General features: G+C 41.5%; 1 protein-coding gene across 3 annotated transcripts in view; it reads left to right on the plus strand.

Moving 5' to 3' along the window:
- Positions 1-24589, plus strand: part of RASGRP3 (RAS guanyl releasing protein 3) — a 65237-nt gene that overhangs the window by 13601 nt on the left and 27047 nt on the right. For 2 of the 3 annotated variants that reach the window (XM_075412737.1, XM_075412739.1), the window contains exons 1-5: positions 1449-1515; positions 18663-18853; positions 21819-21919; positions 22562-22626; positions 23810-23941. In XM_075412737.1, the coding sequence (XP_075268852.1) occupies positions 18784-18853; positions 21819-21919; positions 22562-22626; positions 23810-23941 (368 nt within the window). In that variant the 5' untranslated portion in view covers positions 1449-1515; positions 18663-18783. Of the gene's footprint in view, positions 1-1448; positions 1516-18662; positions 18854-21818; positions 21920-22561; positions 22627-23809; positions 23942-24589 lie in introns of those variants that run through there. The other variant, XM_075412738.1, reaches the window with a different exon arrangement.

Here is a 24589-nt window from a genome sequence, read left to right on the forward strand (position 1 = left end):
TGCGTTACTAGAGCGTGGGCGCGGAGGCAGACGAGGGCAAACAGGGAGCCGAGCCCTCCCGCCTCACCAGGGAGAGGTGGCGGGAGGCCCCTCACCGGGGCTCCGGCCGCGGCCCTCGGAGCACCGCCAGCTTCCGGCCCGCCTGATCGGCGGTGGTTGGCGGGCTTGCCTCGGTTTCTGACAGGTGTGCCAGCTGGATGTGCTACTGTGAATTTTTAACACTACATTTTTTAACAACGGGCAGCTATCTGGCTCTGAGCAATTCCTGGAATTTGTTCAAATCTCAGTTGTGGCACAGACTACTAGTGCAGGTTGTATTTCAGAAAAAAAATGCCCTGTAATGCCCTTTATAATCCAGTGAGACGGTGATCTTGCAAGATCTGAATTGCTTACCAAACAAGAAAATACCCTTACTGCGTCCTCTACTGAGGCATGGCATTGCCTGCATGCTGGCAGTCTTTTCAATTTCAAGTACCGCCGGAGTTTCAGCTCAGTTTATCCTGTATGGGGGATGGGAAATAAGCATTTCAAAAAAATGATGTTTTGCATCTCACCCTCAAAATCCCATTGACAGTATGTGTTTGTCTTTAAATACCTAAATATCTTTAAATATGTGACTAAGCCACAGGGATCTAGGCGCAGTCTCAGCTGAATTTCAGTAACACATGGCTACATATCACCCTGGAAAATTCCATCAGAATCGGCTTGTTTCTTAACTTAAGTGTTTCTCCTTCAATTGTCCTACATCTGGGAACATGGGTGTAAGGATGCTTTTGTTTCCCATTTTGCTCCCTCTGTTTGAACTGATAGTCCCCACCTCGCAAGGGCTATCACAGTCTGACTAGGCGATGTCTGGCACGATACAGCCCCATAATCCACACTGTAAAAAGGCTAGACATCAAAATTACAGTCATCTCCAGTGTTAATAAGGCACTCACCGCTTTGCTATCCAAACATGAAAGGTAGTGATGTTGCCCCTTAAGTACACCTAATTCCCAAAACTGGGATTGTTTGCACATTTTGCATGATCTGTGGAGTGGTCTGGTCTTAAAGATGCTATGAATGCCACAGTGTTTTAAATTGTCCCGTTGGTTTAAATTCCTAAATTTAAACAAAGCAAATCGTGAAGGCAGAAACAAACCTGAAGCAATCAACAGGGATGTGTTTAACTTTCCATTTGTGCTGCCCCTACTGTCGATTAAGGCTTATCTACTGTTCGGTGTCAGTCATTAAAGAAAAAAAAAAAAGAAGTTATGGAGCACATAGTGCCACAATCCAGTCAAATGCTTTAGCAGAGGCTGCTGTTATGAAAAGGATTTTCTAATAAGGGGAATAATGATCTTCAGATTCTGACCTCCTGGCACAGCAGTGAGATTTATCAGGAGGGGCATGTGACTAGTTAAGACACACAGCCCCAGCTTGAAGGAAACAGCTGCTCATTTCATGCTTTAGCACTTGGCAGCTGGACAAGGAAGGGTGATATTTGTGTTGAATACCTCTGCAGAACCAAGTACAGTAAGTGATTTTCCCTGTTTTTATTTTTTTTTCTAAACTGCCACTGCTTTCCTATTTTCATCCTAGACCTTTCGTAAAAACACGTAGGGGTGAGGCATATTTTTGTTGCCTCATTGATAAGCAGTCATTCATGCTCAGAATGCCTGTATTTTCCTGACCTGTGATTAACAATAGCATTGGTTTTGCTCTTGTGGGATCAAGACAGGTATTTTGTCCTAATGCTAGCTGGGGAGAGGAAATGGTGCTTATTTACTCAGATGATGGTGTGAAGAGGTTGTTTATGATAAGCATATTTTTCTTTCTCCGTAGAGCTAGTCAATAGGTAATGATGCAAGTTGAGGATAGAGCAATTTCGGTATTTGGCATGTACTCATGTAAGGAACTGACAGAGGTACCTCCTCAAAACAGTGTGATTGGTCTGAAGAAAGTTGCTTGTGACTGGTTACTTTCTGGGGGTGAATGAAGAGATTTTTTGGAAAGAAAAAAGTAGAAGCAGAGAAATGCAGGAAGACAGTGAAGATGCACTGATTAAGATATAATTGAGTCATTCTGGATAATAATGCATAATTAGATTGTGAAGATCGAAAAAATCCTCCCTAAAGACAGGGAGTGTGTCTCCTAAATTTCTCCAAGTTTTTAATTCAATTTATTTTTGGATACTTGCATTTTTTATGTTTTTGCTTCGTGAATGATTGATTTGCCCATCTGATAATTGATTTGGCCATCTGATAATTTTTGACTGTTACAGTCTGAAGTTTTGCTTTAAAACACAAGAACTGGAGTATAGGATATATATAAAGGAACTTTTGATCAATTATTTACATAGGGATGAATTAGGTTTTTTTGAAGACTTAGGAGGAATGGGAAAAAACAAACGGGTGATGGAGCTTCATATGTGATGAGACTGCGGGATGCCAAGTGCTTTGGGGAAGGTTAAAGAGGGGCAGAGGCAGAGAGCAGTGGGGTCATGTTGAGGAGGATGTATATCAAGTCAAAAACACTGAATTTCAGAACAGGACCAGGGGTAAACACTGGCAGGTTTAGTGAATCATGTGGTTGCTCCTTTAAAGATGGGGAGAACAATCCTTATTCAAAGGCTTCTCACGTAAGAAAGAGAAACTTTATTTATTTCTTCCTGAAGACTTTTGTTTCTTTTTTAAACCATGGTTTATCACTTTGCCGGTTAACTGGAAATTTTATAGGAAAATGTCAATCAGTTTCAATTGTTCACAAAACCAGAAGTCTGCCTGGCTTCCTGCCTGTTCGCGTCTCTGAGGGTAGACTGCCTTTGAACCAAGAGCTGAAGTGCTGTAAGGCTGTGGCTACACTGCAGCCCTCCCACGCAGATGGCACCCGATGCCATGAATGCAGCAGGCCCATGGGTCTCCGAGGTGCCTGGTGTTGCGATCTGGAGCCCCTCATCCCCCGGAAACCTGGGCTGCAGTGAGGGCCTTCCAGCCTGTCTGAGTCTCCATCCCTTGTGGGGCAGGGAGAAGAACTGGTCCGCTCCTGCTTTATTATTCTGATCCCAGAATAACCCTTTTTTTCAAAATTATAGGAATTCTTCATTTTGGGTAAGACTGTGCCATGGTGTGCTTGTTTCCAGATGTATTTTAGTTTTGTGAAGAACGTTCTCTGTTGAGCAAGCTGCCCGGTCAGATGAGAAGGTCTGTTGAAGAATCACGCTTTGAACCTAAGTTAAACCCCAAATCGACCAGGAAATAGATAGGAGGTTAGACCGTTCCTTCTGAACCTTCTTCTTCCTATCTCTGGCCCAACCTCTGTACCAGGGTTGTTGCAGAAGACTGATGTAAAGCCATATGGTTCTGCATCAGCTGTATGTGCCTCTTGTGTAACTGATTTTATTCTCAGGGATCCCTGGGAATGAAGTCTAGTATAAAAAAGGAACTATTGATGATTGCATAGTAAAACTTAGGTAAGTGCACTGCTGAGCTCGCCTTCAGGTAATATATGTCTGAAAACACGCCGTCACAGTGGTCGCTGAATTGTCTCAAAGAACAGGTGAGGAGAGCTCAGTTTTGTGCCTCTATGGTATTGATTTATCAGGTCATTTACAATAAAGGAGAATAACTCAACGTATGGATCTACAAAATTTAAGGTAAATAATCCTACTATACTTACAGCTTCCAACTGTCGTTACTGTATCTTATTTTGAATGAAATTCAAGACTACGTCTAGATTTTTACATACTCTGGCTACAAAATAAAGAAAACTTGATCAACATTAGAAGATTCTCAAGGCTGCAGTTGTTTCAATCCTTATCACCAACCCATTTGGCTAGGATACTTACTGTTAAACACAGTGTACTTTGAGAAACAAGAGTATGGTGGTCCTCAGGCTGTCCTCACTTTATGGCTTTACTTTTTGTTACTACAACACCAGTCATGGGACAGCATTGGGGCACACACTGATTTTGTGCTTGAGCAGAAGACACAGCCTCTGTACCACCACTCTTCTGTATTATTTTATAACATCCTGATCTCACAAAATGTGTGCTCAGCTTTTTTAATATACAACCACCCCACCCCCCACATATGTTCATGTAAGTCAAGGCAGTTCTGCATAGGCACGAAGTACATGAATTAAATTTCAGCGTGCTTTGTTTGGGGAAGTGCTCAGCCCTTGCATTTCCCATTGACGCATCTCCAGAAAGTCCCATACCTAACAGAAATCGTTCACCCTGGAATTTTCTATATTACATAGTAGAGAAGATTTGGTAACAGCGTAGCCATTGCTGTCCCTCTGCAGAAGTTCAGTGTGTACTCATATTGCTGAGAGCCTTGTAAAGTTCCTGTTAAATCCTTTTCCTTTACTGTGAGCAAATGATCAGGGCAGCCTTACAGTTCTCTGAATGGGCATATTTCTGCTCTATAGCAAAACATCTAGCTGAAGAGTAAACACAGTTTTGCCAGCCCCTCTCTCTAGTTGAAAATGCCATTATATACAGAAGACACTCCCAGGATGTTCCTGAAGAAAGACAGGAAACTACTTTTAAAAATACTGAAGGGGTACTTGTGTGGTTTTCTTTTTTTCCCTAAGCTGTCCAGGCCTGGTTACAGAACATTTTTATAGGTACTCTAAACAACTTGCACAGAAAGTTTTCCATTAACATACTTGTGGTATAATCACTTTTCACTGCTAAATTTGATAGACATTGGGACTGGGGATAATTTTTCTCTTGAAATGAAGTTAAAAGAATATCAGCTACAAGCACTTGCAATAACAACAAAACAGACTTGGCAAGTCCGGTTCCAATAGAAAGACTAATCCTGCAAATGCATAGGTATTTGCTGAGCTGAACTCATGAGGGGTCCCATCAGAAAGTTCAGCTTACCTCTAAATGTGTATGGGCTCGGGATCAAAGTGTGGGTGTGTGGAAATACCCACACGACTGATGTTTACAGCTCAGCAGAAAATACAATTACCCCTGAGAATTACTCTGGTTGTTTTGGTGGCCATCTGCTGTCTCACTTCTCTGAATAACTGCTCCCCTTGCTGCAGTGTCCTCTGACCACATTCAAATGGGTGAAATGGTCTGGCTCTCTCTACACTGTACTCTCCCACCTGTGATTTATGTGTATGCTCTTTACTAATGATCTGGAGTTTCTCAGGCAACGGGAGAAGGCTTCAGCAGCTCAAGAACCTGCCAGGCATAATAATCTCTGCAAAATTAGTGAAACCTGAGCTATTCTTGTTCAGATGCTTTATATATTTAGCTTCTGCAAGCAGAAAATAACCGTATCATCTTAAATTAACACAAATTTAATATTAGTGATTCAGCAGTATGTCTGCTTTGGACTACCACAAAAGTAATACCAAGCTTAATATACTGGTAGCTAATATACATGGATATTACATGTTGTGTATATCAGTACATTTCCATATACAACTCCTTCCGCTACTGTTAAAACTGCCTCTCACTTCAACCCGTACTATGGAAACAGACATTCCACTCAGAGCAGTGGTGCACTGGTGCGAGAGAATCTGGAGTGCAGGAAACTTGTGCAGGAACAGGATCTCCCAGATGAGCAAGGATTTTCCGCTCTTTTTGAAGTAGATTTTGCTCCCCATGCCTGAAGCAGGTTGATGGTTTTCAGTGTAGAAATCAGTCTCAGAGGCTTGTATTTAAGTAAGTCATACATGATCTGGTCAAACAGTTTGAACGTGGCTTATATTGGGTATATTTGCATGCTTCCTAAACATGTTTATGAGGCTGCCTTTGACACATGACCGAAGGTTGCATATATTCTTTTTCATGGTGTTACAGTCTTTTTCGTATTCTTTAAAAAGACATAACATTTCTCCAGATTAAAATCTGGTCTCACCAAATTGAACTTCCTTAATCTGAAATGGCATTATTACCGATAGGCTTCCATTCATAACCCGTAATTCACTTAGGCCCATCCAATCCCTAATCTTTGTGCTGGTTCATATGGCATGCATTGGTGAGTTCTGTTTTTTTTGCAGTGACCCAGTGTTTGAGCCCAGAGCTTGTTTGGAAATTTCTGGTATTGCTAGTGGGAAGTAAAAAAAAACAGTTTGTGCAAATTTGGAATTGATTATTAATGGGGCAAATTACATCAGAAAATCTTCGCTGGGCCAGGGCTTGAATCAATTTACTGTCTAGATATATAGTGATTTTTGTCATCCAAATCAGAATAGCCATGACATTCCAGCCTTATCACACTGTTCATGGAATAGCTTCCTCAAAAGACTAATATTAATCTCCTCTGCTAAAGATGTCTTGCCTACTTTAGCTTGCTTACTCATGCTTTGCTGTACCAAATTCATGAACACATACTTCCTGGAACAGCTGCCACCCTTCCTAAAATGCTTGGTTTCCAGGCCCTGCCCTAATGACTATCTGTGTATTTTTATCTTAAGTAGGCATTGGGGCAGGAACTAGAATTCACTTTTTTTTTCTTCTCCTCTTCTTGAGTGAGCGCTCTTCCCCTTAAATTATACAATCATGCTCTTGCCTGCCTTCTTCCTGCAGCCCAAAGAAACTTCATTATATTATTTAATATGGAAATTTGTTGATGTTCTGGGGCTGGTAAATATACTCTCTAGTCTGATTCAAGACAGTGGGAGATTTACAATTCTTCCACTAATGGGAAGAATTGATCCTATAGCTCTTACAGCTTTAAGCAGTGTTCAGAGGTCTTGCATAAAGAGCTTGGGCATCACAGCTGCACCTGTCTAATATGGGAAGGACGTGCTAGGCGTGACTGGAGGTTGCTAACCACCAGGAAGGCAGAATAGTTTCTGGTGTACAGATCCCAAAAGGATTCAGGACTGACCTAAGCAGGGAGCTGCTTGTTGTTGGGTCGTTTGCAATTTGCTTCATGTCTGTGTTTCAAAATCTGCCTCTTTTGGAATTCTTGCACTGATTTAACTGTATTGATTCAGAAATTAGAGTAAATTCTGACTTGGGCACAGTTATCTGCTATACTAGTGCTCATAGAAATGTAATTCATTCCTGTAAATAAGCTTGAAAAGGAGTGAGATGTTTTGAAAACCTGACTGCAATAGCGGTCAGTCTTTCAGTGCTGAATGCTGGGGGAGGAAAAGCAAGTCCCTAAGCTTCTATCTCAGCTTCTAAATCAAGATCTTCCTAACACCTCCCACCCTTTAATTTCATCTCCTTACTTGACCACTTTCTTCACTTCATATTAGCTTTACCACATAGCCACAGGATTTTTTTTTTAATCATTATTGAGTTAAGCAGACCCTTCAAGAAATTCTGATAAGCTACTTAAATTTGATAAATATATGCTAAGGAGGAAATATTTGAGAGTTTCCTCTATAAATACAGGCTTGGATGAATTTAATAAACATCTTCCAAGTTACTCATGAGGGTGACAGGTATTTGGGACGGCCTGAAGCAGCCACTGCAAAGGCGTTGTACTACCAATTAACTGAAGGAGTTTTATTCACACAGACAAAAAGATACTTGGTGGAATATGTGATTCTCAACTGTTACAGCTACAGCAGCTGCTCTTGTTGCTTTTCAAATAATGGTGAATCTTTGACACAGCATCTCTACAAAGTATGCGTCTGGCGATTTTCTACAGATGTTACTCTTTTAGGCAGAAAATACAGGTTGCGCTACAAATGCATGAGGTTTAGAGAAATACAGTGTTGTAACTTAAGACATGAGCACTGCAAACTTAACCAATGGGTTTGGGTAAGGTTTATTTCTGTCAAGTCCTGTTGTCCTGTTCTGTGGCTGTGCAAGTAGGATATTTGTGTAGCTGCAATAATGTGTTTCACACAATAATATTTAACTACCAAAATAATATGAGCAAACTAAAGATCAAAGTTACTTGTTTAATGTATTACTTGTTAAGGCAGGATCTGTAAGATGCTTTTCCTCTTTTTCTTTGAGATAATTTTTTTTTACACTGCTCCTTCCCCTTTTTCTAATTGTCTTGCTGTTCTGTGTGTTTTTATATATAGCACCTTCTTCAGATGAGCTTCTGTTTGTGTTTCAAGTCTTTTGATGAGAAATTTCTGTGTTGCCATTACTATTTTTTTAAAGAAGGCATTTAATTTGTTGGCTGCAAACTGTCTTATTGTTAGGAAGGTATGTGGTTATTAATAAAACCCACTTTGTTCAAAAAGCTTGGATATAGGAATCAACTGTGGTGACGCTGTTCTTGTATCCTGTACTCTGTAAACTTCTTGTTGTGTTGTAAACAGTTTTAGAATTTTGCTCTGTGTCTTCATAGGACTGTACTAACCAATGTGTGTTTCTTAGTAGACTGCTTATTAAGGAAAGAAGGCTCAATCAGCTGAGTGATGGTTGCTTTTTACCTCTGAAAATAAGTACAAAATCTGGTCAGACATGCTAGAAAGAGCAAATAATCTCTTCTCTCTGCTCTTCTCTGTTGGAGGCTTACTATTTTAAAAACCTCTGAATTGGCTGAAGAACCACTGTATGCCTGTGTTTAAAATACTCTCTTTGCATCATTAAGAAATCAGAAGCCTGGCATCGTTTCACCCATCTTCCCAAGGAATAACTTATAGAAAATATCTAGATGTGAGGAACTGCTTGTGTATTTTGATGTCCAGCATCTGCTGACAGAATTTTGCAAAGAAAGATGCTGGATCTCTCCTGACCTCCAGGCTGTTTGTTCACTCGGCTGTTTTGCACGCCTGCCTGCCTGTAAGTTGGGAGTCATCGGTGACTTCTGTAGATGCAAAACTGTAGCGTTGCACAAGGCAGGCATCCCTGATTCATGTGAGCGTGCAGTAGACAGCAATTTGCATGAGTTCCTAGGACCACACAGCAGGTTGGTCTACTGGCATGTGTGTCGGTCAGTATTTTCTAGCACACCATTTTTATTTGCATTCTCTTTTTAAAAAGCAACCACTTGCACATGAGTGGGAAGCTGCCAGCAGGGAGTGAGAAGGATTGCTGACCATTAGCAACTTGTCTAGTCTCTCTCCTTGTCTGGGACCTATTAGCACATCTGTGGGGAAATAGCAGTTACATGTGAACTATTTTGTACATTCATCAAAGGGAAAACAAAGGATAATTCCATTAGAAATGCACCGTAACAGCCAAATGAGCAAAAGGGGCCAGAGTCCTGTCCTGCCCTGCCCCTCTGTCCTTTTAACTCTGTCTTGCTCCATCGCAGACATTCAGCTTCGCGTTACTTAAGTCTCTGAAAGCCTCTTCCTGCCTTTATTGTTTTGCCAGTTGCTGCGTTCAGTTTACAGCACTGCTAAGTACTTCCCAGGCTGTAAATGCGTGTTCGAGATATTTCTGAAGCTGACCCACGTTTTGATTGTAGTCACAGGAGGAAAGGTCAGCAGCAAAACTTCCCTCACTACACGGGGAGGCCACTCCTCACAGCAGGATAGGTATATGTTGTGAATTCATGGGGAAAGATGTGAGGCAATGTATGGGATAACAGGGCTGAAGAAGAAAAAATAAACATGCACTTAACCTCCTCTCTTCACAACATGATACCCTTGCTTTTATTAAATGTAAAGTGACTGCAGTTGTTCTTCAGCTTGGGGAACGCCGGAAACCAGAAAGAGTGAGAAATCAGATATGGTCGTTGACGCTGGCAGTGATAGCAGGTAGGTGGGAGGTGTTGAGGTCTCCTTTCACTGGTGTCTGTGACTGCAGATAATCATTTTACCTTCTCTTGATACAGCGTAGCTGCAGAGATGGAAAAGGGAAGAGGGGATGTGTTTTAACATTTTGCTTTTTGGGACACTTAGCTATAATCTCTACTGTTTGCGTGACCAGCACAAGCTTGACATGCTTGAGAAGCTCCATACATGTCTGTAATTCCTGTGGCATCATTATAATGTGTCGCACAGATGCTTGCAATGTGGCTGTCTGCCAGCATGAGCCTAGAAAGTATTGTGCCATGAGCAGTTAGTCTACAGTGGGAAATAACTGGAAATTACAGAATTATATGGAGTGAAAAAGCTCCTTCCAAGGGAAAATCAATTTGGAAGGCATGGGTTAGACAGAGGAGAACTTTGATACCAAACGTAATGAATTTTAATACAAGTTAGGGGCTCTTATGGTTCCTCTTTGCCTTAAAATTGTTTGAAAAGTGGAGTGAAACTGAAAGTAGTGTTGACTCTTAAAACTGTCATAAGTCTTGGAAGATCTAACAGCTTCAAAAAAGACACTACCCAGGGACTATGCTACTATAGAAGAATTTTGGCTTAGTTAAAAATAAGACAAAATATCATTTGTGGGGGAAAATGTAAATCTTCAAGCTGAACGTATCAGAAGGTCTGGGTAAACAGGGCCTAGGATTTCTTAGTAATCTAATTGATAAATAAGTGATTTTTCTAGCTGGGCTTTAAGAGAATATAGCTGGCAAAGGTAAATAATAATAACATATTAAAATATTTTGTAATTGATATATGATAATAAATGTATTGGGTCTTTGTCTTTCAGAACCGAAGAGCTGATTATTTCCCCATACATGTTTTAAAATTACTATCAAGAATATATGCTGTTAAGGTGTATTTTTCCCCTGACTTGATCTATGTGACTAGGTTAACAAAGCAGACTTACTCAGGAAAAACTCTAAAGAGCTGTACACAAGTCTGTGAATAGCATAGGTGATTGCCAAGACTTTCTCTGAAGGCTTACAGGCAGCATTAGAACTTGTAAGAGGTATTGACAGTGATTTGATTTGGTTTCTGAAAACACATTGGGTTGGAGATTGTGAACTCTTATTGCTGTTAGCTGTCCTCTCCCGACTGGTTGTGCTTTGGTGGTGGAGATCTCGAACATGTCTGAAACGCAAAGATTCTCAGAAGAGCGGTGTGCCCTGGTGTCATATACATTAATCAAATGTCTCATATTTGTAATTTTATTTTTGCTTTACTGGGAATAGTGAAACAGTTTTTGTGACAATCTACTGAGGAACGTGGCTGAAAGTTTTCCTCTTTCTGAAGACAAACTAAAGTTGTCTTTAGCTCTTCCTTTTAACCTGGTGCATTCTGGGCAATTGTACTACCTTGACCCATGGAAAATGGAATTAAGATGTCATCATCATAGTACATGGAATAACTCATGGATGTATGTTCAGATTTTACTGCCATTATTAGCTGGAGTTACAGTTACAAAGGCAAATGTCAACATGGTAAACTGAGGAAACAAATACAGAAGTGGATGGGACAAAGCTGAAGTATGGTAGATAACCAGTTCCCCAAAATGCTAAAATTGCAATTGAGAATGAAACCTTTGTTGCTTTTACAAATCCAGTTATCGAGTTATCCATTGTTTTGGGGGGGTTTACAAGTGAGGAAACCTGAGTTTTCTTCTGTTGTCTTAGAAATCATCTTGGTTATATTTCACAAAAAGAGAGAAGAATGCTAAACAAAATGCTGCCTAAGCAACTCGAGCCTTAATCAAGTGACTTTCTGACTACTGAAAGTATTTGGTCGTGTGACTGTCCATTAGCATTCCTCATGATTTCTGTAAGCTTCTCTTTTATCTTAGGTCAGCATGTATTGTACCCAGCATGCTAGTTTATGACTTTCTACAAGGCATTATGTGTCTCTGAGCTAATAGTTTGTAGTGCATAGGAGTGGATCTGTGCATCTACCTGGTTTCTTACCTGTGGTCCTATTCATTTAACCTCTGTTCCTGCAGAAATGTAGATGTCTACAAATCATTTTAATTGGGTGACCTGTGATGACCTAAAAGTGAATACTTAGCCCAGTGGACACTTCTCTCAATATTAAGCATAATGAAATACATTTTGACAATTTGTAGCTTGCATACTTTTGTGCTAGGGCAACAAATGCTCATCCCTTAGAGGCTATATTGGATGTAAAAGGCAAGGTTTTGGCAGCAGGGGGGCTGCAGGCATGGCCTCTGCAGGAGGAGGCCAGGGGCTGTCCTGTGCCAGACACAGCCACTTCCAGCTGTCTTTGGAAGGGGCCCATCACAGGCCACAGCTGAGCCCATCAGCCGAGTTGGTGGTATCTCTGTGAGAGCATATTTAGAGAAAGGCAGAAAATGCCAAGAGGAGGGAACATGGAGACAACAAGGGAATGGAGAGGAGGAGGGAAGAACAGAGGGAATAACAAGGTCAGAGGACGAGGAGGTGCTCTGTGGCAGAGCAGGTACTTCCCTCAAGGGACTATGGCTGTGGATAGGCCCATGCCAGAGCAGGTACACTGCTGAAGGGACTGTGGCCCATAGACGACCCATGCTGGAGCATAGGACAGGACTGAGAAGGAAGGAGCAGGAGAGAGAAACTGCTGTGTACTGACGCTGACCTCCTGCACTGCTCATTGCCTCACCAAAGGAACTGGGTGCAAACTGCAGCAGTAACAAGGGGGAAGAAGAGGTGTCTGGGGTGAAGGTGAGCCTGGGAAAGTTGCAGAAGAGGTGTTTTAATCTTTGTCTTACTTGTTTCCCAGTACCCAAATCAGTAATTAAATATTTATGTTAATTGGCAATGAATTTTTACAGAGATTACATTGGTTTGGGGTAGGCAAATGAAATGTAGTATGTGAAACTTCATCCCGTGGAGTCTGTAGATCCCCTGTGCAGTGTCTCTTGTTAATATGAGGTTTGGCTTTACCCATCCACCAGCAGCGTACACTTAACCATCCCCCTGTCCTCTCCTCTCTTCAGACACGGAAGTCTCCCAGTCTGTTTAGTGTCATTTGAAATTCCCCTTTGATCCAGAAAAAGAATGAATCAAAGTAGTAGGGTGCAGACAGTTACTGTGGTTTACTGTGCAAGTACTGTCTGAAGGTGTGTAGCAAAGGTGAAGGAGCACGGGTGAGTCACATCGGATGAGCCCAAGACTCTCACATTTCATTTTCATTCCTCCCCTGCCCCCAACAAGTCTTGTATCTTGTATTCACAGAGCAGTGCCACAATCTCTCCCTTGTTCTGTGTCCTTGCTTCACATGACAAACATCGTTGGTAAGCCAGATGTGCCATCCTGCAGCCAGCTGCGTGTGATGGTTGAGGTCATGGACTGGGACAGAAGCAGTAGCATTGGGATGCCTGAGAGCTCAGCATCACTGCTATTTCCTGCCTAGCACAGCTTTGGCATGTGTCAGACACTGGAGAAAACTGACCATATGTGTCACTTGCTCAGAGTTTTATAGAAATGGACTTGCATGTACTGTAATAAATAAACTGGTACTGAGCACCTACAAGAAACATTTAGCTGCTTGGAGAGGAAAAACTTCGGGACCCATGCATTAGGGAATCTAGGACCTGTGTTGACTTGAGCCCAAACAAATGTCTCGATTGCACCTGTGTAGGCAAAGGTGCAGCTGTGATGTGTCCCAGCTGGGATTCTTATTATGGTAATTACACTAGTATGGGTGGAGACTAATCACAAGAAAGGGCCTCATTGGGAGAACCTCCACTACATCTACAGGGCAGCAGATGAACTCTGTCCTGAAGACCTTGCCCTGGACACAAGCAAGACAGGATAAAGGGAAAAAGGTGTAACAAGGGAAATTGCCCTTAAGCCTTCTCATGAGGCTCTCGATTTCTTCTCGGCTTCTTTTTCTTCGTAGTGCTGCTAAATCTGTTTCCTTGTTCAGCTGCTCACGTTTAGCACTCTTTCTCCAGCAGCCAGGTGGAAGCCATATAATGCAAGCCTTCAGTGTTGTGTTGTGTAGGTTTGGAGGAGGGGGAGATAAGGGGAGGTCTGTCTTACTTAAACCCCCAAGAATGTCCTAATCTTGTAAAGAATATGAGTCTCCTGTGTGCAGGCCTCTGGAAAGTTATGGATAAACTGAGACCTATAGAGGTGCCTCTGTGTCAAATTTGAACTGTTTGTGTGTGGCTCTATTTATTGTCCCTAAGTAGAAGGAAAATAGCCCACTTTTAATTAATGGGGAAAATGCTACATGTACATTTACTTTGGCTTGGCTAAAAAGCTGTTTACATTTCATTTAGCTAAATAAATATTACTCTGTATGTCAAATTTAAGCCTATTTAAACCCAACTTTTTGGTTTAGCTTGCACCTGTAACCAATATAACTTGCTTGAAATCCACATGAAAGTGCCCACACAGGGATTTGTGCTGGCTTGACATTTTAATGTTAAACTGCTGTAGCTTGTAGGTGTGGACCTCCCCTTAGTAGCTTCCAGCAGTAAAAGGGATGTCTTTTGGTTTTACTAATGATGGTAGCCAACATTAAATCTTCGTTGCATACTGCCCACACTGTTCACACCATTTAGTGCTTTTGCGTAAGACCCCAAGTTTACTGGCAGAGTATCCTGTTTCTTTTCAAAACTAATGTATTACACCTGACCACATCTATCTCGGGAGCTCACAGCCTACACACTGGTTTTAAATACATCGATCAAGACAGTCCACAATAGAGCCATCTCAAGACTTCCAAAATGTTGAACACAAAATGCGGTTACACTGCATGAGAGTGCTAAGGAAAGCCATCTGCTCAGCGTATCTGTTTGTGTGCATGTGGCAGTCAGGGTGATGGCAAGACTTGGAAAGATCTCTGTGTCTTGTCATTCAGTCCATCAGGGGCTTCTGACCTCTGGGCACATCACTGCGGACATTTCTACTTTCCCTGTAAGTACGAAGTGTGCATCCTGTAATGGAAATATTTCGTGAAATAAAGCATGATATGCCTGGTATCATGATTTGGATCATAGGAATATTATGGTTGTATCTATTACCTAAATTTAGACAAAGCTGTAGGTTTTGAGGGAGCCCTAGGGCTTATATTGATCATTTTGCTGTGATCCTTCACCCGTTCCTGACTATTGCCCTGAAGTCCTTTTCCAGCATGTGGTGGGTTCACAGCAAGACTTGTAGTGGAGTCTGTCATTTCAAGTGACCTGATTAAGAAAGGAGAATGGATAGCTGTGGAGAATTGTGTGTCTCCTGTGTCATTATTAACCTCTGTTAACCGCAGTAAACCCAATAGGATATAATTCATTATAAGGCAAAAATGTATTTTTTAGTTTCATTGTAGAATGCAATCATTCACTAATTCTGTGATCTCATGGAGTGAGCTCTGGTTTTCTTATCCAGCTTTCCTGAATCCTCCTGAAACAGCTGGATGGCAATGAGATGTCTCAGAGTTACATTAGGAAGCACCTGGGGGCAGGGATTCTCTAGGTTATCTTTATTTGGAAGTCCAACTGCACCTTTGGCAATAATTTTTTGGTAGTAACCACTTATTTCAAAGTTTTTAATTCTTTACATGTATTGTATATATGTATTATATGTTTTTATATATACACATTATTATACATGTACATATATATATGATATACATGTATTATTACATGTATTTTTTATGCTTCTCATGTTCAGCCATTGACTGTGAAAATGTAATTAATTTATGTAGATGAAATTTATAGTTGTATTTTACTCATCTATCTCTAGAGATGTTTGTGTGGTTGGATACCATTGTGTCATGATATAGACAACAAGTTTATTGTTCTAGTGGAACAGCAGTGCTTAATCACACAAATAATGATGTAATGGTTGTGGTTGTTAGAGTCGGCAGTCAAGAGATGTGATATCAGGTTTTGGCTCAGCTGTGGATATGTGGCTTAGCCCCAGTCAGCCAGTTCTTCCTCCAGTGGAAATGTTTTATTCGTCTTTTAGCAGCATTATGAGAATAAAACCCTTTAGTGGTCAGACAGGCTGTTTGGGGGGATGGCATTGTAACATCAGGTTCTGAGTATCTACTGGTTAAGCAGTTGTCATGTAGCTAAAAAAACCTGCAATTTTATGTGGAGCATTATTTGTTGCTTACTATATGGCTGCCTTAATACTGTGCCAGCAAAAGATAGGAGTTATACTCTCCTATGCTATATATTATAAAGGATGGTAATACTAACAAAACTGGAAAAGCAGATCAAATCTCTTCCCTTCCTGCATTCACGCTCAGCAGTTTTCAAGGGATATGCATAAAATGCAATAGCTTTTCTCAATTCTATTTTTTAAAGAGCTGACTAAAAAGATGCTTCAATGGTCAATGTAAAATTTATTTTATTTTTCTCCTTTTGAAAAAAAACCCAAAGTCAGATGAAGTTGGAAGAGCTACATCGTTGGCTCTGTGAAAAATCAAGCCAGTAATTTAAGCACTAAGAGAAAGATTTTGGGATGGTCAAAAAGGACAAACATGACCAAAGTGGGATTCTAGCAAAAGTTAGGTACCAAAGTACAAAGTTGTGATCTTGAAAAGCACTGCTCAGCTGCTGGCGAACTCGTAAAGCAATTAAACCAAGCAAATGCTCTGCTTTGTTTTTTTTTCTCTTTGAATACCTAAACAGTTTTGGGAAGAAAGACTGAACCTAAGGTGACCCTTGGTCATGCGTGGCCTGACCAGCAGGTTAGAGCGCCGTGTATCTCCCTGTATTCTCTCTCTGGTCCACTTCAGACAACTTCAGGTTTTGTGCGATGGCACAGCGCTAGCAGGAAGGGTTGAGGCTGCCCAGCCTAGCCCCAGACCTAACTGTTCAGACACCTTCTGCTGCAATGCCAAGCACAGGTTCAAAGCCAAAGACTGCTCTGAACCCACCTTCCCCTTTTTCTTAAGTGAGTGCTCTGGCTGTTTACCGTTGTGTGAAAGGAGTAGTTTTCCCCCGATTCATAGAAAACAGGAGCTCTGCTTGATTCCTGGAAAAAGCTATGCATGTTCCTTCAAGAGGGGGTTCTGCAGCACCAAACTCGAGCAGAGGAAAATGCTTTCTTCCAGCTAGGAAGAAGGCACTGGCAGGGCAGGACTGATACTTGCACCTCTCTGCTCATGTTTCCTGTTGACTGACCTGTGCTGCTGCAGCATCATGTCTGCACTGACTTGTAGAAACTCCCTGCTTGGTGAGCTGTGCTCCCTGTGACCTGCAGGGTCCTTCTCTCGGCCTCAGGGAAAAGTATGTCATGTCTAAATCCTTTGTTGGATGGGACCAGAAAGAGCCTGGCTGTAGGCAGCCATCTAAAAATAATAGTATCTTTGGCTGAACAGTACGTTTTGAAGGTCTTCCAAGCAAAACACTGCTGCATGCTTACAGCAGCCTGGACCCTGCAGGAATCTGAAGCCAGGTCTATTGAGAATTATCCAGTGTGGGACGATTTTCCAGGTCCTGGGATGCAGTACATTATGCTGCTGGAGGGTCCCTGACCAGCCAGTAGTCTTCTAAGTGGATCTCAGGAGCAGGTGGGAGTTAGCATAGGCCAGCAATGGGCAGTTTGCACATGCCAGCTCGATTTGGGAGGTTGAGATGTTTCACTGGTGTGGATACAGACCAACCTCTGCTAGCTGGCCTCAGCACCTGGGAGCCAGACTGGGCATGGGCAGTTTGGTAGTTCAGACCTAGCCTGAATGAGCAGCATTTTCTTCTCTTCCTGGGAAGTGGGCATTGTGTCAGGATACATCGGCCCTGCCTTTTGCTGAGGAAGGAGCATACCTGCCCATGCCATGGGTGTGAGCTGGCTGGCTGAGGGGGCACCATCAGGGCCAGCAAAGCTGCCACTGCCCAGTGTCCCTTGGGTGACTGGCCCATGGTGATGGCTGCAGGGCCATCACAGCTCACAGGGACCTAGCTCAGAGCACTCTGTGCTCGTAACAGTGGCATTTGGGAGAGGGTCAGGGTGGGTTAGTAAGAAGAGTGAAGGACACCAGTTCTATCATGACTGAATTTTCAGTACAACGTCTGTGATATGGTAGGTTTGAAAAACTTTATATTTGTGGGTGAATTAAGGCAGGTATATGTTCCTTAGGGACCAACATTAAAAAGTTATGTACATGCAACAACTTCTAAACAGAAACTTCTCAAATTCTTTCATTGTTCTGCTTCAATGACTGTTTTAACTCTACTCTTGGCTTTTTTTTCTAGAAAAGTTGCTGGATGTACTTTGTTATTGTTTGTCTCATTTCAAATACTTGCTAGGGGATCAGGCAGTAGTGGGGCTTAGTCACAGATAGACAATAAAATACTGACTTCTTCTCTTCTTTAAATACAACCTGAAAAATTATTTCTGAAAACTTGTAACAGAATATTTTGTGCATCTTTCAGGTAAATGAATAGTTGATAACTAAATGCATAGTAGATATATGGTACAATTTAGGAGTTTCTGTATGTGGTCAACTTTCTGTGAGTGTTCAGCTATTATGGGAAGATTTATCTTAAAAAGCTGTAGGGACTGATCCTAAGGTTCTTTGAAAAATCGCCTCAGAATTTAATGTTTGCTATGACATTTTATGTGGTCTGTGCCAGATAAGAACATTAACATTACCATGAACTGATAACCTTAGAGAAAAAAAATGGTTGTGCTTAAAAACATAAGAGCAGAGTTATTATTAACAAAAAGTGACTTATTAAGTGTAAATAAAATGACCTGAACAAAATGTGCGTCATTTTACATGCATGCCCTCATTTACCATCTGGTTTCTGTTTTATGACCCTAGCTATGGATTTATTTTGTATTAGTGGACAAACAATTGGACAACACTTACAAACACAAGCTGGAATGTAGGGAAAGCTTACGGCAGTCTTCCATTTGCTCTATATCATGTGGGGAAAAAACAGTTTGTGGAAAAGATGAGTTGAACTGTAAACATTGCATCTTGATAAGTGTCCCATATAGTCATGTAATTATGATTTCTTTTACTTTCTTCAGATTTTCCTTGAAGTCCAGCTAAGAATGCAACCAACAATAAAGTGAAAAAGCTGTGCAGCTGAAGAAGCATCTTTCTACTTGGTGAAAATGTCTCATATTTTTTGACACCGATTAAAGGACAATGGGGTCAAATACACTTGGGAAGGCTGCAACATTAGATGAGCTTTTGAACGCTTGTATTGAAATGTTTGGTATGCTTTTTCAGTATTTAACTTTGCTGTTCTTGAAATTCATCTTATAATATAACTCCTGCTGTTCTCCGATTTAGCCAGTCTTTCCCTTGGCAAACATTTCTGTTCTGTAAAAATTTCCATGTTTCATTTTGGCCTAGAAACACATGGGTCAGAATTTTAATCATATGCACACTGTATTAAATTTTCTTAATATAGATAATGCACAATGGTGGGTATAGTGGTTTTTAATATGATAGCCTTCTCCAAGACCAGTGTTTAGTTGAGTTATTCAAGGAGTTTTTTCTGGCATTGATCTTTGTCTTGAGTGGTTACACAGCTGCTTTTCTAACCAGTCAGTTTTTTGAAATGTTTTCCGAATCATCATGCAATAATTGGCAAGAATGTGACTTAAGGCTCATGTAATTTTTTACTCTTATTAAAATGTGATGTACCAGGTCTGAGGGAAAGAAGTGATGAAATAGACCTTGATCTGTAACACCATTAATCATGACCTATGTCACGTTGCAGTCAGATGAGTTCATGGATGGGCTGAAGTGATTTGAAATGGGGCTTTAATTCACAAAGCTACATTTAGATTCTCTTGAAATCTAGGACAGCTTTTGATTGCAATGAGTTATTAATTTTTTCCACTTGTGGAGAGAAACAAGTATTTAAAGGTGAGAGAGATTAAATAATTGAGGAACAGGCAGATCTTGCTACTCACTGTAGTGAATCCCCATATATCCATTTCTGTAGACCACCATCAAACATGTTGTTCTAAAACCTAATGAAAGTATCAGCAGAGGTGCCCGAGGACTGGAGAAAGGCCAATGTCACTCCAATCTTCAAAAAGGGCAAGGAGGAGGACCCAGGAAACTACCGGCCGGTCAGCCTCACCTCCATCCCAGGAAAGGTGATGGAGCAGCTTATCCTCGAGGTCATCAACAAGCAAGTGGAGGAAAAGAAGGTTATCAGGAGTAGTCAGCATGGATTCATCAAGGGGAAATCATGCCTGACCAATCTGATAGCTTTCTACGATGGCATGACTGGCTGGGTAGATGAGGGGAGAGCCGTGGATGTTGTCTACCTAGACTTCAGCAAGGCTTTTGACACAGACTCCTGTAACATCCTCCTAGGGAAGCTCAGGAAGTGTGGGCTGGATGAGTGGTCGGTGAAGTGGATTGAGAACTGGATGAATGGCAGAACTCAGAGGGTTGTCGTCAGCGACCCTGAGTCTAGTTGGAGGCTAGTAACTAGTGGTGTCCCCCAGCGGTCAGTACTGGGCCCAGTCTTGTTTGACTTCTTCATCAACGACCTGGATGAAGAGTTAGAATGTACCCTCAGCAAGTTTGCTGATGACACCAAACTGGGAGGTGTGGTAGATACACCAGAAGTCTGTGCTGCCATTCAGCGTGACCTCGACAGGCTGGAAAGCAGGGCAGAGAGGAACCTGATGAGGTTCAACAAAGGCAAACACAGGGTCCTGCACCTGGGGAGGAACAACCCCATGCACCGGTACAGGCTTGGGGCGGACCTGCTGGAGAGCAGTTCTGCGGAGAGGGACCTGGGTGTCCTAGTGGACGACAGGTTGACCATGAGCCAGCAGTGTGCCCTGGCTGCCAAGAAGGCCAATGGGATCCTGGGGTGCATTAGGAAGAGTGTGGCCAGTAGGTCTAGGGAGGTTCTCCTTCCCCTCTACACTGCCCTAGTGAGGCCTCATCTGGAGTACTGTGTCCAGTTCTGGGCTCCCCACTTCAAGAAAGACGAGGAGCTACTGGAGAGAGTCCAGCGGAGGGCTACAAGGATGGTGAGGGGACTGGAACATCTCTCCTACGAGGAGAGGCTGAGGGGCTGGGCTTGTTCAGTCTGAAGAAGAGAAGGCTGCAAGGGGACCTTATAAATGCTTACAAATATCTGAAGGGTGGGTGTCACGAGGATGGGGCCAAACTCTTTTCAGTAGTGCCCAGCGACAGGACAAGGGCCAACGGGCACAAACTGAAGCACAGGAAGTTCCATCTGAACATGAGGAAGAACTTCTTCCCTCTGAGGGTGACGGAGCACTGGAACAGGCTGCCCAGGGAGGTTGTGGAGTCTCCTTCTCTGGAGATATTCAAGACCCGCCTGGACGCAGTCCTGTGCAGCCTGCTGTAGGTGACCCTGCTTTGGCAGGGAAGTTGGACTGGTTGACCCACAGAGGTCCCTTCCAAACCCTAACATTCTGTGATTCTGCGATTCTGTGAGCCCATATACGTGTTGTCTGTTGGAAATCATGCCTCTCTTCCTTGTATACACAGTCTCTTGGCAAGTGTAGTCCATGTGTCGTTCCCATTTCGTACATGCTTGTTGTCTACTGTTTTTTACAAAAGTGACACACAGAGAATAATCGAAGATTGCAGATGTTGAAGAATGTTGATTGTTAGCCAGCCTGCCAGGGAGTAACTCTTTCTGTAGTTTCAGTGGCTACACTGCAAAGACACAAGGGTCTGGAAGGCAGCTGGAGATGGGACCTTGGGCACAGATGTGAGGTGCTGCTTTGACATTGAATTCTTTGAGGCAGATCCCTTTTTAGCAATCTAATTGTTAACATAAAGCTATAAAGCTGCAACAAAACAAATATTGGAAGTGGTTGTACATAAATCATCTCCCCACCCTATTGATGGACTGGTTTTGGATTTGTTCTTTGTATTACTGGCAGTGTCTTTGTATAACGTTTAGCATAGTGCTGTCCATGCCCCATTTTTTTAGCTATGACCTGTTATCTACATTGGTTTGGGTTTTTTTCTTTTTAATTACCTAGCACTACAATCTAGCAATAGTTCTCATTAAAGGAGCATTTTTGTGCTTTGTTTTTTTTTCCTACCTATCTGGTAGATAATGAGCCAACATTTCCACTTTTGATCCTTTCTATCTGACTCTGCTTAAAGAATAAGAGCTCTTCTCTGTTTGTGAATAATGTGGTTAACACATTGTTTCTCTTTTGCAGATGACAAAGGAAATCGGTGCTCCAGCCATTTGCCAAGAATGTTTCTTTTAATGCACCGGTGGTATTTGCCTTCCACAGAGCTGGCTGGCAAGCTTCTGGCCACATATCCTTTGACAAAGTCTTGAAAATCAACGTTACAACGTCAAAAACAGATTGTTTCTGTGACTGCATGTAAAAATATGTCAATTAATTAGTGACAAACAAGGTTTAGAGGTGAATTTTTTTCAACCTAAAAGATGGAAGTCTGTGAGCTTCTTTATGCTACTGCTTGTAGACTTCCTCCATATGTACAAGCATACTGAGGCATACTTTGCATTAACTTTGAATAAGTGGAAATACGTGGCCAAGATGACTTCAAATGTATCATGGTGGGCTGGCCTTTGACTACTATGAACTTTCAGTGGTAGCTAAGCACCTACATGTCGTTTATACCTCTTAAAGAATTCAGTACTCAGAAGTATTATCATATTTGGCTAGCCAGAGCCAGCAAGAAACCATTCAGCAGAATCTTCAGAATAGTATAATAGACGCATTTTTGCCAGGGCAAAAACCAAAAAGGCAGCCAGGAAATGGTCTGTGTCCCCTAAGATGCTGTGAAAGTGAGTTAAATATCAGAGCATACTGTGGTTATCTCTAGAAGAAAAGTTTGATACTATTTTTTATTCAGCTGGTCTAGTGTCAGAGTCTTCCGTGGGTAAAAACAGAATTGAATCAAGACACACAAAACTTTCTTTAACTAGCATACATATAGAGATGCCCATGGGGAGAACTGCAATGAATTCAGATTAAAAATTTGCTATTTCATGAGGTAAGCATGCTTCTGGTCCTCTAGCATTTTGGTTTTATGCTTCTGTGAATACTATCAATGTAATCTCTTTTTGTAAAGATTAGAACTAAACCATGGAAATAGAAAGGTTTTCATTTTCTTTTTCTTTTTTTTTTAACGATCTCCAGTGCATAGAGAGGAGTAAATTTCTGTGCTTTGAAAACAATTGTTTAAATTAAACCATCCAGTCTTTAAGACACTTAACTGCATTGAGCTAAAAAGCTGATTGAATACCTATGCTATGATTTCCGTGGTGTTTGAGCATGACACCTCTTAGAGGGAGACTAGTTCAGTGCCACATGGAGGAGAGACACATTTTGCTTCAAGATGTAATCTAGGGTGGTAGAGGAAGATTGTGTCTGGGCTGTCGACTTCAGTTCATGCAATCCCTACGTAATTTATGACAACAGGAGTGTGTTAGTGATGCCAAAGCTATTACAGGTCGGGTATGTTCTGATCCTTGCACTGACTGTTTCTGACCTTTTTTCTGTGGGAAGGCTCTCACATATTAGGCTGTGCTTATGTAGGAACATTTCTCCATAAAAGAAAAAGCATGAATTTTTAAGTTAACATGATATAACCTGCTTCTCTCAAACAAATGTTTTTTCCTCCTTCCTCTGGACCACGTTATATCACTGTGAAGACAGGCGAGGGGGTTTATTGAAAGCAGGACTGATAAAGCCTTTTCCATACCCCCTTACATAGCAGGGGAGACATCTCATTTTCATGGTTATCATGGTAGAACTGCTACTAAAATTCACATTTCCATTTTAATTGAAAAATCTTTTCTGAGCAGACACAGCGTCTCTCTTGGACAAGGGATAAGTGCAAGTGTCATTTGGGTGTCCTGGCAGCATGAGTCAGGACATGTGTGTGCCTTTTGTGTGTGTCACCCAAGGCATCACTTTAATTTCACTTTTCAAAAGAATGCTGCCGTGTTGTGCTGTGGTGAGTTAATCAGAGGAAATTATACAATAAAGTGGCTTTTGCCACCTCAGAGTCATGGACAATCACAGCAGCAACAAGTCCATGCTCTCTGCCCAAAGACCAGTGGGTCTGAAATACTTGTAAGTCCTACTAAATAAAATGTATGTACATATATGCAGCCACTGAATGTTACACCTGAATCCCTGGGCTTCTCTTCACCTCTGTCTGTGGATTTCAGATACTGGATTTTGGAATTTCCTGCGGAGTTTAACTTGGATCTTGGGCTAATTCGTTTGACTGAAGAGTTTCGAGAAGTAGCCAGCCAACTCGGATATGAGGATCACATCCATCTCATTGATATCTCCAGCATGTAAGGATGTTATGAGCTTCAACATCTTTCTCTCTGTCTCTGTAACAGCAGAATTCTAGTTCTGTGCAAAATATAAAAATATTATGGGCCATCTTGATCTTGAGAGAGCAAAAAAGCAGTTACAAAATGATCATATTGTCTTCTAAATTGGAAGTTAATAGAAATTTGAAATTCTAGTTGTAGTGTCACAGTAAAGAGAAGATTCTCATCTGTGTGTAAATTTTTAATATAAATGGTAAAGAAATAATTTTCCTGACAAAGCTAGTGCCAATTAAATGATTAATATCACTTCTTTCCTGTAATGTTTTATACAGAATGACGAGCAATGCAGTGATTGGCATGTTGTGTAAATCTTGCATTTTCTCAGGGCAGCTTTTTTGTTCTGTCATCAGTAACCTGTTAATTTTTTCTAATGGCTTTCTGTGTACTTCTTTTCTGTGACTTAACTGGATAATCTTTAGCATTCACATTTGCAATTTTAATGCATGAAAATTATTACACTACTATTTCCTTGACATGCTGAAATGAAAGTTACCTTTTAAACATCATCAGAGAGACTCTGGTATGTCACCTGATATTGCAGATTTTCTTTTAGAAGACAGCATATGCATAGTGATTCTTTCTTATTTAAAAAATGCCATAGTAACC

Source organism: Opisthocomus hoazin, chromosome 2, assembly GCF_030867145.1.
Source record: "Opisthocomus hoazin isolate bOpiHoa1 chromosome 2, bOpiHoa1.hap1, whole genome shotgun sequence".
Lineage (NCBI taxonomy): Eukaryota > Metazoa > Chordata > Aves > Opisthocomiformes > Opisthocomidae > Opisthocomus > Opisthocomus hoazin.